This window comes from Cyanistes caeruleus, chromosome 3 (assembly GCF_971803275.1).
Source record: "Cyanistes caeruleus chromosome 3, bCyaCae1.hap1.1, whole genome shotgun sequence".
In the NCBI taxonomy this organism is placed as follows: domain Eukaryota; kingdom Metazoa; phylum Chordata; class Aves; order Passeriformes; family Paridae; genus Cyanistes; species Cyanistes caeruleus.
The window spans coordinates 2,432,753-2,446,889 of record NC_141703.1 but is presented as its reverse complement, the minus strand read 5'-3'; the positions used below and the strand labels follow the sequence as shown (position 1 = coordinate 2,446,889).

At 47.6% G+C, this 14,137-nt stretch overlaps 1 protein-coding gene across 4 annotated transcripts in view; it reads right to left on the bottom strand.

The window, feature by feature from the left end:
• Positions 1–14,137, bottom strand: part of DOP1B (DOP1 leucine zipper like protein B) — a 41,129-nt gene that overhangs the window by 4,472 nt on the left and 22,520 nt on the right. For all 4 annotated transcript variants that reach the window (XM_086883940.1, XM_086883937.1, XM_086883939.1 and 1 more), the window contains exons 18-34: positions 12,953–13,143; positions 8,824–10,399; positions 8,321–8,432; positions 7,803–7,991; positions 7,499–7,624; positions 6,878–7,012; positions 6,415–6,470; positions 5,994–6,098; positions 5,846–5,912; positions 5,022–5,163; positions 4,729–4,811; positions 4,439–4,548; positions 3,614–3,760; positions 3,258–3,319; positions 2,517–2,645; positions 393–529; positions 41–96 (exon numbers count right to left, since the gene is read on the bottom strand). In XM_086883940.1, the coding sequence (XP_086740066.1) occupies positions 41–96; positions 393–529; positions 2,517–2,645; positions 3,258–3,319; positions 3,614–3,760; positions 4,439–4,548; positions 4,729–4,811; positions 5,022–5,163; positions 5,846–5,912; positions 5,994–6,098; positions 6,415–6,470; positions 6,878–7,012; positions 7,499–7,624; positions 7,803–7,991; positions 8,321–8,432; positions 8,824–10,399; positions 12,953–13,143 (3,423 nt within the window). The remainder of the gene's footprint in view (positions 1–40; positions 97–392; positions 530–2,516; positions 2,646–3,257; positions 3,320–3,613; positions 3,761–4,438; positions 4,549–4,728; positions 4,812–5,021; positions 5,164–5,845; positions 5,913–5,993; positions 6,099–6,414; positions 6,471–6,877; positions 7,013–7,498; positions 7,625–7,802; positions 7,992–8,320; positions 8,433–8,823; positions 10,400–12,952; positions 13,144–14,137) is intronic.

The window sequence follows — 14,137 nt, the reverse complement described above, 5'->3', positions numbered from 1 at the left end:
TAATTAATTTTAAAGAACTCTCTCAAATGACAACTCTTACTTTGCTGGTTCCTCTTCCTCAGTTAAATCTTCCTCCAGCTGTAGAAATGTCTGGATCTTTAAAGAAATAATTATGGAGATGCTGAAATGTTCATCCAACTCAATCCCAACTAAAAGTGATGAAAAGGAACCTTCATGACTCGTAACAAATTAATATTTCAGGCAAGAGATTCCATTGACACCACCAAAATTAATCCAAAAGGAATTTCCTAATGATAATTTAACTTTTTCCCCCATAAACAATCAGATGAATGTAAAACTGTGGAAACATTTCCAAGCAGGGAAGAGGAAAAAGGGAAAAATCACAGGCTGATTTTTTTTTTCAAGTCTAAGTTCAGAACTGCTTTTTTTACCAGTTCTGTGACCATGATTGGCCACAAGGAGGTGAGATGTTGTGGGGAAATCCTCAGCAAAAGAACTCTGAAGAAGAGAAACATCTGGGCAGCCACCAGAGAAGTCTGGCCCACACGGAGGTTCTCGGTCAGGCGTTCTGGAGGAAGCATAAAAAAGGGAAAAAGCAAAATAAAAACAGCATTTTCCTGAATTTGTGTTGTTTTGGGAATTAAAGTGTGGAATCATGGAATGGTTTGGGTTGGGAGGGTCTCAAAGACTACCCAGTGCCACCCCAGCCATGGCAGGGCCACCTCCCACTGTCCCAGCTGCTCCCAATGTCCAGCCTGGCCTTGGGCACTGCCAGGGATCCAGGGGCAGCCCCAGCTGCTCTGGCAATTCCATCCCAGCCCCTGCCCACCCTGCCAGGGAACAATTCCTGCCCAACATCCCATCAAACCCTTCCTTGTTCAGTTTAAGGCCATTCCCCTTCTCCTGTCGCTCCAGCCCCTGTGAAAGGTCCCTCTCCACTTTGCAGGTGGCAAAACACAATTTTTACTTCATCATCGGTTTTGGGCTGAATTCCTCACATTGTATTAACGAAATTGTAATTCAGATGTAGCCTGAGTGGGTTTATAGGGCACAAAATGTGATCAAAAGTGGAATTTAAAGAGAACAACAACAGGTTGCCATGAAATAACCACATTTCCAGAGCAAAGGCTGTGAAACCAAGATTCCTGTCTTTCCTGGCTGAGATAATTTATCTGCTGTAATTGAGAGATTCATAAATTCTGTTCAAAATGAAAAAAAATACAGAAGCATTTGTTGGAAAAGAGGTGAGTTTGCTTTCCTACAGAAATTTTATATCATGGAATGGTTTGTCTTGGGAGAGACAATAAAGATCAGCCAGGTCAGTGGGCTGGGACCAGGCTGCTCCAAGCCCCATCCTGTTGGAATCTGGGATAGAGTGTGTGCCCTTGTTTCTGATACCTAGCTCTAAGATCCAGAAAAACACTGAATTTCATACAACATGAAATTCATGAGCATGTTTGCATGGTGATACATGAAAACAACTGTTAAAGTTAGACAGAAAAGCTAAAAGTGTGAGTGTGTAGATTAGAAAATTTTCTTAAATCACTGGGTGAAAAAGTTAAAGTTTAGAGAACAAGAGACAAGATGGAGGATTTAGGGTGTTGTCTCTTGTCCTTTTTCTTTCTTCTTCATGTTCTTCTCCTAGAAGTTTTTGGATAATAGTGAGTGATTGGACAGAAAATGTCACAGTGCAGCACTCAGGTGATGGGTCATTGGGTCATTAAGAAAAATAATATACATGTCTAATATTGGTTGTTTCTATAAAAATCTGTCATAAATGTTCTCTTTTGCTATTATTTGTCAATATTTAAATACAACTAGCTCCAAATCATTCCCAAGTGTGTGCAGATGAAAAACAATCCCCACCTTTCTCCTCTCCCAATTTTCCAAGTTAAGGAATCCCCTGAAGAGGATGCTGAAATCCTCCTACAGCAAGACCAAATAATTCCTCCAAATCCCATTTATCTGAATATTAAATAATTCTAATTCTAATTAGTTGAATTCTAATAATTCAACTAATAAATAATATTGTTATATATAACAATATAACAATATATTGTTAATTGAGTAAAAATAAATATAAAGATAAAAGAACTGTATACTTTGGGGGCATTTTGTGCATCAGACACAAGGTGAGCCACAAGGCCTTGTTTGTACCATCAGAAGAAAGCAATGTACCAGATTACAAAGATTAACCTTGTGCAGCCAGCCTAGAAAAAACTGTCAAGTTTTGTGATGACCTTTTAATAAACACAAGAAACAAGATTCTAACGAGCTCGAGAGTTTTCTTCAAATCATAAGAACTGAGATAAGCAGGGCTCCCCACGAGGGAGGATCCCAAAAAAATTCAGTCCAAAGGAAGCTGAGAAATCCAGGAAGAAAAAGAAAAATACAAAAGAAATGAAGCAGAATCAGAGAAACAGAAAAAGGATTTTTTTAAATAAAGTTACACATCCAAGCTGGCTTTGGAGACTTCCAGGGATGCAGGGGCAGCCCCAGCTGCTCTGGAACAAAGGGATTTGTGTTCCAGCTGAAGGGAAGGGATGGAGCCTCACCTTGGATCAGGGGCAGGTACAGGTGGTACTGGTCGATCTCCCCGCTGAAGACGGCGAAGGCCTGGCGCTTCAGCAGCATGGCCTTCTGCTCAAAGCTGGGGTACAGCTTCAGGGCACTGCTCTGCATGGCTGCAACACACAGCACAATCATCCACCCCACCACAGCTGCCTGCCTCGGGGGCTGCACAGAATCCCTGAAATCCTCCACAATAAAATCTCTCTGCCTCGCCGAGCGGGAATTTGTCTTGCGTAAGAAAATTTGTCTGGTGTTGTAACTGTTCAATTATTCTTTTAGAGAGGCTGGAAAAGAGACTAAAGCTGCTTGAGGTCAATTTAAGGGGTCCTGTCCCACCCTTTTCCCCAGGATTTGTTCTTCCATGCTCTCCTCAAGCCTGGATTAGAGGTCACAGCACATTGATGGAAGGTTTGCTGCGCTGCTCATGGCAGACACCTGCAGAGTTTGCCAAATTCTCTCTTGCACAACTCAAAATTAGAGCAAAATGTGAATGTGGGAACCCAACAGGAGCACCTCTACAGCAAAACCTCCTCTGGTGTGTTTTGGACGTGACCAAAATCCAGATTTAACTCAGCTCTAGCTGGGAATGAAGTTAATAAAATGGTTAATTATGCACAGTCTGCACTTTATGGATAAATCAGTGTAATAAAAATGCACCCAAATGGCTCAAATGCAAATAGATTTCAAATTGAGGTAGAAATAAATGATCAGCAGTTGATACTTACTCATCAAATCCTTAAACATGGTTTTCTCATGTGTGAGGAGATGATCAATGATGGATCTCCAGCTGCAGGAGAGAAAGAAGGAATTAGATATCCAGGGAAAGCTGTGGTGTGGATTCACCTCAGAAATCATCTGGGTCAAACTTTTCATACAAGGAAACAGTTTCCAGGCAGGATTTGTGTGCAGACTCTTGTCTGGAGCAGAATTAGTGGACAGACTCATTTTTAACATGATCCCATTCCATAAGAAAACACTACATGGAATTTTCTTCCCAAAGTTACTCTTCTCCTTTAAAGCCCTTCCTTGCAAATTCAGAACACAATTTCAGCACTTGGAGTGCTGCAGTTCCATGTCTTACTGAGTGCAGGAAGTGTCCATCTGGAAAAAAGATGGATCCATGTACAATTCCAGGACTTCTTTTTTCCAGGCTCTCTTGGTGTAGGCGTATCCACTCAGGGAGCTGAGCAGCTGAGCACCAGCACGGAAACTGGGAATGTTGTAGGCACTGGGAGAGAGGACAAAAATGATCAGTATGGGCTTTTTTGAAGTTCAAGAATAGATTCCAACTCACAAAAGGATTGGTTTGAATTCCTTTAGGAAGGAATTGTTCCCTGGCAGGGTGGGCAGGGGCTGGGATGGAATTGCCAGAGCAGCTGGGGCTGCCCCTGGATCCCTGGCAGTGCCCAAGGCCAGGCTGGACATTGGGAGCTCCTGGGACAGTGGGAGGTGTCCCTGCCATGGCAGGGCTGGGAATGGGTGGGATTTAAGTGCCTTTCCAACCCAAACCATTCCAGGATTCCATGCCCTGTGTCTCCAATGGATATCATCCATTTCTCCCACATTTGTGAGACAAACTGGGAAGGGGATAGGGAGAGATGATGCTTTTCCTGCTTCCTGGTGGATCCTGGGACTTGCCCATGCTCTACTGCCCCATCCCCATTCCCAGATGGGCACAGAAAGGGGAGATTTGAGTAAAACCCAAAATCCCAGGTGAGGGAATCCCCACAGCTGAGCAGAAAGTGCTGTCACAGAACTGACACAACAACAGGTTCAGCTCCTGGGGAAACACTGCTCAAACACAGCTCAAACCCATTCAAATGGGAACAGAGAATGGACAAACAAGGGAATACAAAAACCCAAAAGATCAGACAGGGAAAAATGCCAGGAGCAGAGAGAGACTCACCTGTGGTTCCGCAGGTAGGGGAAAACAAAATAGAGCAGGCGGGAGATGAGGGGCACGGCCTTCTCCTTCTCATCACTGCGGTACACCACGTCCAGCAGCGAGGCCAGAACCTGCACAATGCACAGGAGAACCCTTCAGAGCCACAGCTGGCACTGCTGGAAAAGGGGAAAGCCTGCCATGTTTCAGGCTGGAACAATGGAATAGCCCCCAAAAGATTTGCACTCCTGTTTAATCTGCCAGGAATCAGCTTAATGACCCCAATAACCCCAGGGATGAGAGGCCCCACTGACCTCTGCAAGGAGAGAAAGGGCTTGGACGCTGTAGATTGAAGGAGCAGAGGCAGAAACCATTGAAGATGGTGCCACTGATGTATCTAAAAGAGGCAAAATAATCGAGTTTTCTCTTCAGACAGGTTTAAATGTTGCTGATTCCCAACTTGCTGCCCAACCAGAACATTTATTTGCAAACTGGTGTTACACTAAAATATAAAATCATGCAAAGCACACATCACCAGACCCCTTGTGCTCTTCACTGCCTTCAGCAGAGGAGAGGGGGCAGCAGGAGGCAGGGAAAGCCACGTTACCATTGACATCCTCCATGTTGAATTCATCTGGTAAAATCTGAGGCTGAGCTTTCACTTCCAAGTTCCTGCTCAGCCAACTGGTCTGTTCCAGGGAAGAACCAGCAATGGTCCCCACAGCCTCCAGGATCTTTTGGGTCACCTCCTGTAATGTAACCAAAGTGGCATCAGGTATTTAATTGGCAATTTTTAATTCCCAGGGAAATGAGCTGCAATGAAACCAAACCACATCCAGCCAAAGCAAAGCAAAGGCTGTAAAATGTAAAAATTTTCTGGCATTGCTGGCATTTTGCTGGCAGGACTCTGAGGCAGAAAGGGGAGATTGAATTTCTCTGTTGGCACATCAAAGTCCTGTAAGCACAACCCAAAACCACCCAGGTAAGCAGTGGTCAAAGTGTCCTGGTGAAATAAGGCACTACAGGAGGAGAATCTTGCTCTGCTCCTTTCTTTACACAGCTGAGGTCAGCGTCATTCCCATTGCCAAACCCAGCTGGGAGCTCCAAGTGTTAATTCATTTTCCTAGACAGCTTGGAGATTTCAGTATTCACACACAGGATGTGAACTCATGACATCCCACTCGTGTCCTGAGCTCAGTTCTGAGAAAAACCCTAATAGTGCACAAAAAAACCAGCTTTGGAAAGATTTCAAGCATTTGGGATAAAATTCTGTTTGTTTGTCATGTCTGAGTCTCCCCTGTTCAGCCAAAATGTGTGGATGCACATCCAAGCATTCCCAAAAGCCCAGGAATTCAGATCCAAAGGACAGGTCACTTTTCCTTGAGCAGTGCCAGGTTTAGGCACAAAAAGGTGAATTTGAAGCCACTGTACCTGCAGGTCTTTCTGATCCTTTTTGTTTTCCAGGGTGGGTGTCCTTGTCACAAAGTCATTCAGGGTGCTGTGGGCAGAGCAGAGCACTCCCAGTCAGGAACTGCACAGTGTAAAACCTCAGTGACACCTCTCCTGTCCCATGCAGTACCTGAGGAGAAGGAAGTGGCCAGGAGGAGCCAAGTTCAGCTGCACAGACTCTCTGAGGAGCCCTAACAAGGGCTGGAAGTTCTCCTGCAGGGCTGGGACAGGGAGTCTGCCAAAAAAATATAAAACCAAAGCACACCTGAGTGAAGGCAGAGTTAAGAAAAGAACAAAAAACAACAGGTAGGAGGAACTCGGTGGCTTAAAAGCTTCAGGATCAGTCCTGCCCTTCCTGACTGTCAGTGTCACCTCCCCTTCCAGTGTCACAGCCCTGGCACTCTGTCTGTGTGTCAACAACCAAGGGACAACACATTTCCTGCAGAGAAGTGTTCTGGGACAGGGAGATCAAAGGAAAGCAGAAATGGCAATACTGGCTGTTCCCTCATTGGAGTCAAACAGGAAATTCTGTTTTAGAAGGACTGAGTTACCTCTGAATGAAAGCATAACTGAACTGCAGCACTGGGATATCCACGAGAGAAGATTTCTGGAAAAGAAAAGCAAACCCACAATTATTTGCCATCAGAAGGAAAAAAAAAAATGCAAGCTGGCCTTGGATACTTCCAAGGGATGCAGGGGCAGCCACAGCTTCTCTGGGAATTCCATCCCAGCCCCTCCTCACCCTCACAGGGAAGGATTTATTCCCAAAATCTCAGCTAACCCTGCTCTCTGATAGTTTAAAACCACTCTCCCCTTGTCCCATCACCATCTGCCTGATATATTTTAAAGAATCTACTTATTGTGGATCAAACACAACCTGGATACCAAAACTTCTTCAGGAGCAAAGGACGATCCCACATTTAAAAGAAAACCCTTCTAACAATGCTTCAAAGACACAAGGAAACAGATCCAGGCTGGAATACATTAAGAAAATGGAATTATCTTCCTGCTTACCTCTTCCCCCTTGATTTGTGCTGGTTTCTTGACCACCTCTTTGACCAGATTTAATATGGTGTCAATTTTCAGTGTGTTCAGGGCACAAATTAAGTCCACGAGAATGAGCTGGGATGCACTGGCCACTGGGAGAATCTGACAAAAGCAAACAAAACCAAAGACACACCCCTCAAAATTATATGGAAATAACAGAGATCATTTACATTACATCAATCAAACACAGCCCTTGCCATGAGAAGATCTTCTCCCAACACTTGATGAAAACAACTGGATTCTACAGCAGGAAAGGAAAAGTTCTCTGTGTTCCAGAGAACACAGCTCTCATTTTCTCTAGAAACTCAGCTGATTCATGGGCTTTAAAATATAATTGTCCAACTGCAATCCAGTATGGAATAAAAAACAGCTTTTACTCTCAGATTTAAAACCACGATGTGGGTTTTATTTGATTATTTATTGAGGTTTAATTGTAGTCCTGATGTTTTTTTTTTAAAGAGGAATTCAGATTTTTCAGTCCTATTTCAAAAACCCCAAAGAATCTACAGAGTTTGTAGGCAACTGACTGTATAAATGTAACATTTGCCTTTACAGAGGAAATAAAAGAGTGCCTTTCTTTAGCTTCACCTTGGTTTTACTGTGACTCCTGTGAGGTTTTTTGCTGTTCCACACTGCTGCAATTGCTGCCATCAGCTGGACCCCAAGTTGTGCTGTCAAGGGATTCAGGAAGTCCAATATTTTTGTTCTCAGTGTCTGTAAAGGGATGGGGAAATAATTATCAATGTAAGGCAAAGACCATCTCCTAGTTTATAAAATATTATTTATTTTCGCAGGATATACAGAAAATACACAACAATAAAAGGACTCCATGTAAAATGCATTGGGGAGGATGAGGAGATCAAAAAAATCAGGATTTTAAAAGGGCTCCTACTTTGGTTGCTTTAAAGTAGACTGAAGAAGAGCCTTTAGTTGTCCCAAAGAAGTCAGTTGGTCTCTTTTGGGAGTCTTCCCTCTTTATGACGCTCCAGAGGAGGCTCATGGTGTTCATAATTCGAGGCAGCTCCTCCAGGATGGCATTCCTGGCATTCCTCAGGTTGGCAGGTTCAGCTGAACAGGATGACTGGGGAAAAAAACCCCAAAATACCAATGTTAAAATAATTTCTTATGCACACGAGCCTAAAAATGGTAGGGAACACATCAAAACATGGTCAACTCAAAGGAAAATAAACGAGTTAAGGACAGAGGACTGCTATTTGCATCACCAAGATCTTCATGAACAATGACTTAAAATTCACTTTTCAGGCTTCAAATATGGAAAAATTAAGCTCAGTCCTTTCCCTCTGAGTCAGTTCAGTTGTCTGGGTGTGCTGTGAGGCCTCTCTAAGGTTATTTTCTTGTACAATTCACTGTTTATATTCACCTGGAAGGTCACAGGGGGTTCCCACGTACCTTTTTGGTTGGATTGGGATGATCCAGAAGGCAGAAGTGCCCGATGGTTGTCAGCCCTTCCAGAAGGGTCAGGGGGTAATCAGGAGTCACATTTTCTCTTTTAGAAGTGAAGCTTTGGAAAGGGAAAAAAACCCAAACATGTTAATAAGCCAAGTGGTATTTCCTCAATTAAAAATTCCTGGTTTTACTCCATAGTAAATGGTGAGAATATCAGGAATATCAGGTCAAATATCAACATCAAAATGAAAGGAGCCATAAAACTGGGAGCTTTTATACTTGGATGGAAGGCAGAGGGAGCCAGGAAATAGCACAGCTGCTGCTCCTCTTTCCTCTTGTCCTCCAGCTGCTGCAACAATCCTGTCTCCAGCTCCCTCCAGGGCCAGGTGCAGCAGGAATTAAGGATCAAACTCTGGGAGCCACGCAGGTGCTGACCCAGGGAGTTCCTACACACTGTGGAAAGTGGAATTTTTGGGATAAGAAAACCCTCCCTGGCTGTCTCTTACCTGGCAGATGTTTTGGCAGACGTCTTCACAGCTTCATTTTCATACTGCTTGACAAGCTCATCCAGGTTTTTGCAGATCTGCACCACAAACGGGGCCACGGTCCAGCCTAAGGACTTCCCGAAATAGGGCAGGGAACTGGTGACCAAGCCCACCCAAGCGGGATGCATCCCATGGCCGTACTCGGGCTGCAGCCCCCTGACCACGGCAGAGACAAACAGCCCCTGGGAAGTGATGGGATGTGGGTACACGTACTGCATGGCCCCGATGGCCTGCTGGAAGTTCACAGCCTGCTGCCACTCCTTGGAGAGGTCTGGCTGGTTCTCCTGCTCCTCAGGCCTCTGGCCCAGGTGGTGCTCCAAGACAATCAACACCTGCAGCAGCTTCAGCAGCTCAATCTGCAGCGGGTGCTCGCTCCAGATCTGGTCGTGGCCGAAATTGATGAGGTTCTCCTCGAAGAGCTCCTCCTCAGCGCCGCGGCCGGGCCCGTCGGCCACGAGCAGCCGGTAGCGTTTGCGGCTGACGTACATGGAGGCCGAGAGCGAGAGCAGCACGAACTCCTGCACTTTGCACCTTCCCAGCAAATCCCGGATGAACTCCACGCTATTGGGCTCGGCCGCCTTGGCCGTGGCGGCCAGCTGGGCCATCATCCTGATGAGCACCTCCACGCTCTTCACCTGCACGTCCCTGTTGGCCAGCAGGTCCCTGTGGCCCAGCTGCAGGCGGCAGGGGTAGTAGGAGCGCAGGAAGCTCAGGCACAGGTAGGTGAGCAGCTCGATCAGCAGGGAGTGGGGACACACCGTGGGAGACTGAGGCTGCAGCTTCCCATAAAAGCTCTGCCCTACCAGAGCTTCCTGGTGGCGAGCCAAGAGGTTGTAGATGAGGTTCAGGTGCGCCGTGGAGCTGGTATCCATGCTGGTGGTGGCCACGGCCTCGATGAATTCCTTGGGGTTGGTTTTCAGCACGGCCTCCAGCACGGAGAAGGCGTAGAGCACCCGCCGGGAGTCGTAGGGCTGCAAGTACAGCAGCATGTGCTTGAACAGGGCCTCTGCCAGCTCCTGCTTCTCCTTCTGCTGCTTCAGCAGCCTGCAGTGGCTGATTTCCTGCAGCTCCAAGTCCACCTCCTCGTCGCTGGACAGAGACTCCGAGGCCTGAGTCCTCTCGGAGTCGGCCCTCACGAGGCGGGGCCCGGCGCTGGATCTGGAGCTCTCGGACAGGGAGGCGCTGAGGGAATTCCCGCGGCTCGGGGCCTCGCTGTCCTCCTTGCCCACCTCCTGCAGCTCCAGGGAAGGGGAGAAGGAGGAGGTGTTGTCGCTGTCGTGGCCCGTGCTGGTGTCTGCAGACTCGGTGTGCTCGCTGCTGTCCTGCTCGCCCTCCGTGTCCCGGGGAGATCCGGCGTTTTCAGGCTGCTCCGCTTTCAGCTCTGCTGTCTCGGGATCGTTTTCCACCTCTGCCCAAATTGCTTCTCTGTCCACAGTAGTGAACTGGCTCAAAGGAAGGTTTTCCTCAGAATTGCTCTCAGAGATGCCAGACTCTTTCAGAGGGGCCTTTTTCTTGCAAAGCCAATCATGAACATAGCCTGAAAAAATATTTTTTTCATTTAATTAATTTAATTTCCGTTTCACACACATAAAATCACATCACAGTCTGGATTGGAATGGACCTTTAAGCGTCATTTAGTCAACACATCATGCTTTATATTCAATAAATCATTTTAAAAAAAAGTCTATAACGCTACTTTGCTCCAGTTCAGTATTAATTGTAATGAGTGGGGCTAAAGAAACAAGCAAGTATTATTCAGAAGGCAAGAATTAATTCTCTTTCAAAGTGCTTAAAGAACAGTTCTACTATAAAATAACAGGATCAAAACATAAAGCATTGTTAGGCTGAGACTGCCTAGGAGTGAAATTGTCTCTCTTTATGCTTCCTGAACATTAAATATTTGTGGACATCAGGAGGGCAGTGAGAAGGATGGCAACAGAGGGATTGATAAATTAATTAATTAAAGAGCCAATATTTTCCTTACTTAAATGCTGTGGAACAAGGAAGGAACAGATTAGCTCTGTGTTTCATTACAGCCCTGTGGATGCTGTAATGGTGGGACATTCATTTGTCAACTGACACCAAAAAATGATGCTGAAAGCACAGCCTGGTAACAGGCATGAGACAGGTGTCAGGAACTTGCTGAGTATAAAACTGCCAAAGAAATTTCTCCACTTCCTGCTCTGCTCCAGGAAAAAAAAAAAACAAACCTTGGATATTTGGGCCAAATCACAGAACTGTTGAAGTTTCAAGATCAGAGTTCAAACCATCACCCAGAACCAGCCCCATGTTCACCTCTAAGCCCTGGCCCCAAGTGCCACATCCACAGTTTTCAACATTCCAGGGAAGGTGATCCCAGCACTGCCCTGGGCAGCCCCTTCCAATGCTTTACAACCCTTGCCATGAAGAAATGTTTCCAAATATCCACCCTGAGCCTCCCCTGGCCCAGCCTGAGGCCTGAGCTCTCCTTCTGTCCCTGTTCCCTGGCAGCAGAGCCCGACCCCCCCGGCTGTCCCCTCCTGCCAGGGACTTGTGCAGAGCCACAAGGGCCCCCTGAGCCTCCTTTGCTCCAGGCTCAGCCCCTTTCCCAGCTCCCTCAGCCCCTCCTGGGGCTCCACACCCTTCCCAGCTCCGTTCCCTGCCCTGGACACGCTCCAGCCCCTCCAGGGCTCTCCTGCACCAGCCACAACTGGAGCCAGCCCTGGAGGGGCCTCTCAGAGCCAGCACAGAGGGACAATCCCTGCCCTGCTCCTGCTGGACACACAATTCCTCACCCAGCCCAGGGGCCAGTGGCCTCTTGCCCACCTGGGCACCCCTGGGCTCGTGTCCAGCCCCTGGCACCGGCACCCCCAGGGCTTTTCCAGCTTTTCCAGCCCCTCTGCCCAGCCTGGAGCTCTGGGGGGTTGTTGTGACCCAAGGTGACAACATGTGAGGGAAACAACGTGGAGACACCAGGGTCAGGGAAGAAGGAGGGGCTCCAGGTGCTGGAGCTGAGATTCCTCTACAGGCTGTGGTGATGACCACGGTGAAGCAGCTGTACCCCTTCAGCCCATGGGATCTTCAGGGGATGCAGAGATCCATCCACAGCCCCTGGGGGTCCACAGATGATGCAGAGATCTATCCACACAGCCCCTGAGGATCCACCTTGGACACAGAGATCTATCCACACAGCCCCTGAGGATCCACCTTGGACACAGAGATCTATCCACACAGCCCCTGAGGATCCACCCTGGACACTGAGATTTACCCACAGCCCCTGGGGATCCACCCTGGACACAGAGATCCACCCATAGCCCATGTCAGGGTGCCCACGCTGGAGCGGTGGATGTCTGGAGGAGGCTGTGGTCCAATGGGAAACATGGTGGAGAGAGAGGGCCTTTGCTTCCAGGCTGCAGCCGCCTGTCCTTGGAGAACTGCACCCCATGGAAAGAGAGACCCACGGCACAGCAGTTTTGGAAGGGACTGTTGGCCCATGGGGAGAATTCACATTCCAGCAGTTTTGTCAGGACTGCTGCTCATGAGAGTAGAGCCAAGCTGGAGAAGTTCAGAGGGAGCTGTCTCCTGTGGGAGGGACCCCATGGTGCAGCAGGGGAAGGATCCCTCTCCCTGGGCAGTGGAAGAAAATCTCAGTGATGAACTGACCAAAACCCCCATGTGCTGTGACCCTGTGCTGTTGGTGGGAAAGAGAGAGGGGCTGGGGAGGCAGAGTTGTTTTTTAAGGGCTTATTTTACTTCTCATTATCCTCTGATGCTGTTAGTAATGAATTCACTTTGCAACTTAAGTTAAGCCTATTTTGCCATTAAAATATTTCTCCCTGTCCTTACCTCACTCACGAAGCCTTCACTAATTTTTTTTTGCCTTTTTCCTCCTTTGCCCAGCTGTGGCAGGGGAGGGCAAGGAGTGATTCTGGTGTTTGGCCAGCGTCAAAGGACACCCCAGCCATACCTGGGGAGCTGCTGTGCTCGATGGAGGTGATGGAGGTGATGGAGGTGATGGAGGTGCCCACCCCAGCCATACCTGGGGAGCTGCTGTGCTCGATGGAGGTGATGGAGGTGATGGAGGTGATGGAGGTGCCCACCCCAGCCATACCTGGGGAGCTGCTGTGCTTGATGAAGGTGATGGAGGTGCGCTGGGTGCGGGGCTGCAGCAGCAGCAGCAGCACAGGCTCCAGGATCCGCGCCACGTCGCTGAGGGACAGCGCCCGGATCAGCCAGCCCTGAGCCGCCGCCCCGATGGCCCCGTCCGAGCAGTTCAGGCTGTCCAGCACCACAAACAGGGACCTGAGGGACAAACCAGCCATGCCTTAGGGTTTTAGCTTTTATAGTTTTCAAATCCTGTACTGTATCAGTGTGTAACTCTAAACTCCTCATAAAGTCTTAGTTACTTAAAGCCTTAAGTTTTAGCATTCATATTTTCCAGGTTCTGAGGAATGCATGAGGATGTAACTGTAAACTTCATATGAAGTGTCAGCAAGTTCTCCTCACAGCTCAGGCAGACACAACAATCCTTTTCCAGCCCCAGAACCAAGGACACCGTTGCAGTTTCAGGCCCCCAAAGTGTGAACAACAGAGAATTGATGGAGCAGTCTGGGAGGGTGGGACTGCATCACCTGAAGCTGTAATTGGACAATTAACCCCAAAATGGAAATGGACCAAAACTTATAAAAGTGTGAAAACTCCTGACCCATCGTCCATCTTGGGTCCTTCTTGAGTGGAGCCTCAGCCAGGCTCTTGCACTGCTCAAGGTGAATCCTTTTGATAAATCCCTTTATTCCTTTAACTCTGTCCAGCCTCTGTTCCAGGCAGCCTCTCAAGGCATCACTGTCTTCACATTTTGATCAGACAAAACAATCCCTCTAGGCCTGAGATCCAAGGACACCCCACAGCCTCAGGCCCCAAAAAGTAAAAACAAAAGTGAATTGTGGGGGAGCAAACTGGGGGTAAATGACTTCATTAGCTGAAGCTGTAATTGCAGCAATAACCCTGCTATGTAAATGGACCAAACTCAGAATTGTCTGAAAAACTCCTGACCATTTTCCACCTTGGGGGAGCCTCTGGGAGGCTTCTGAGTGCCCAAGGCCTTTAATAAACACCCACTTTATTCTTTAAACCTTGTCTAGCCTCTGCTCTAGGGAGCCACTCCAAGGCACCACCAGCACCAAGGACAGCTGAAATCCCTGGAAAAAGTTAAATCAAGCAATAAAATCCTGGCAGGGAACACACCCAGAGCGTGCTCAAGGAAGCACCAGCCAATGGCTCAGCTCTGCTCCCAAGA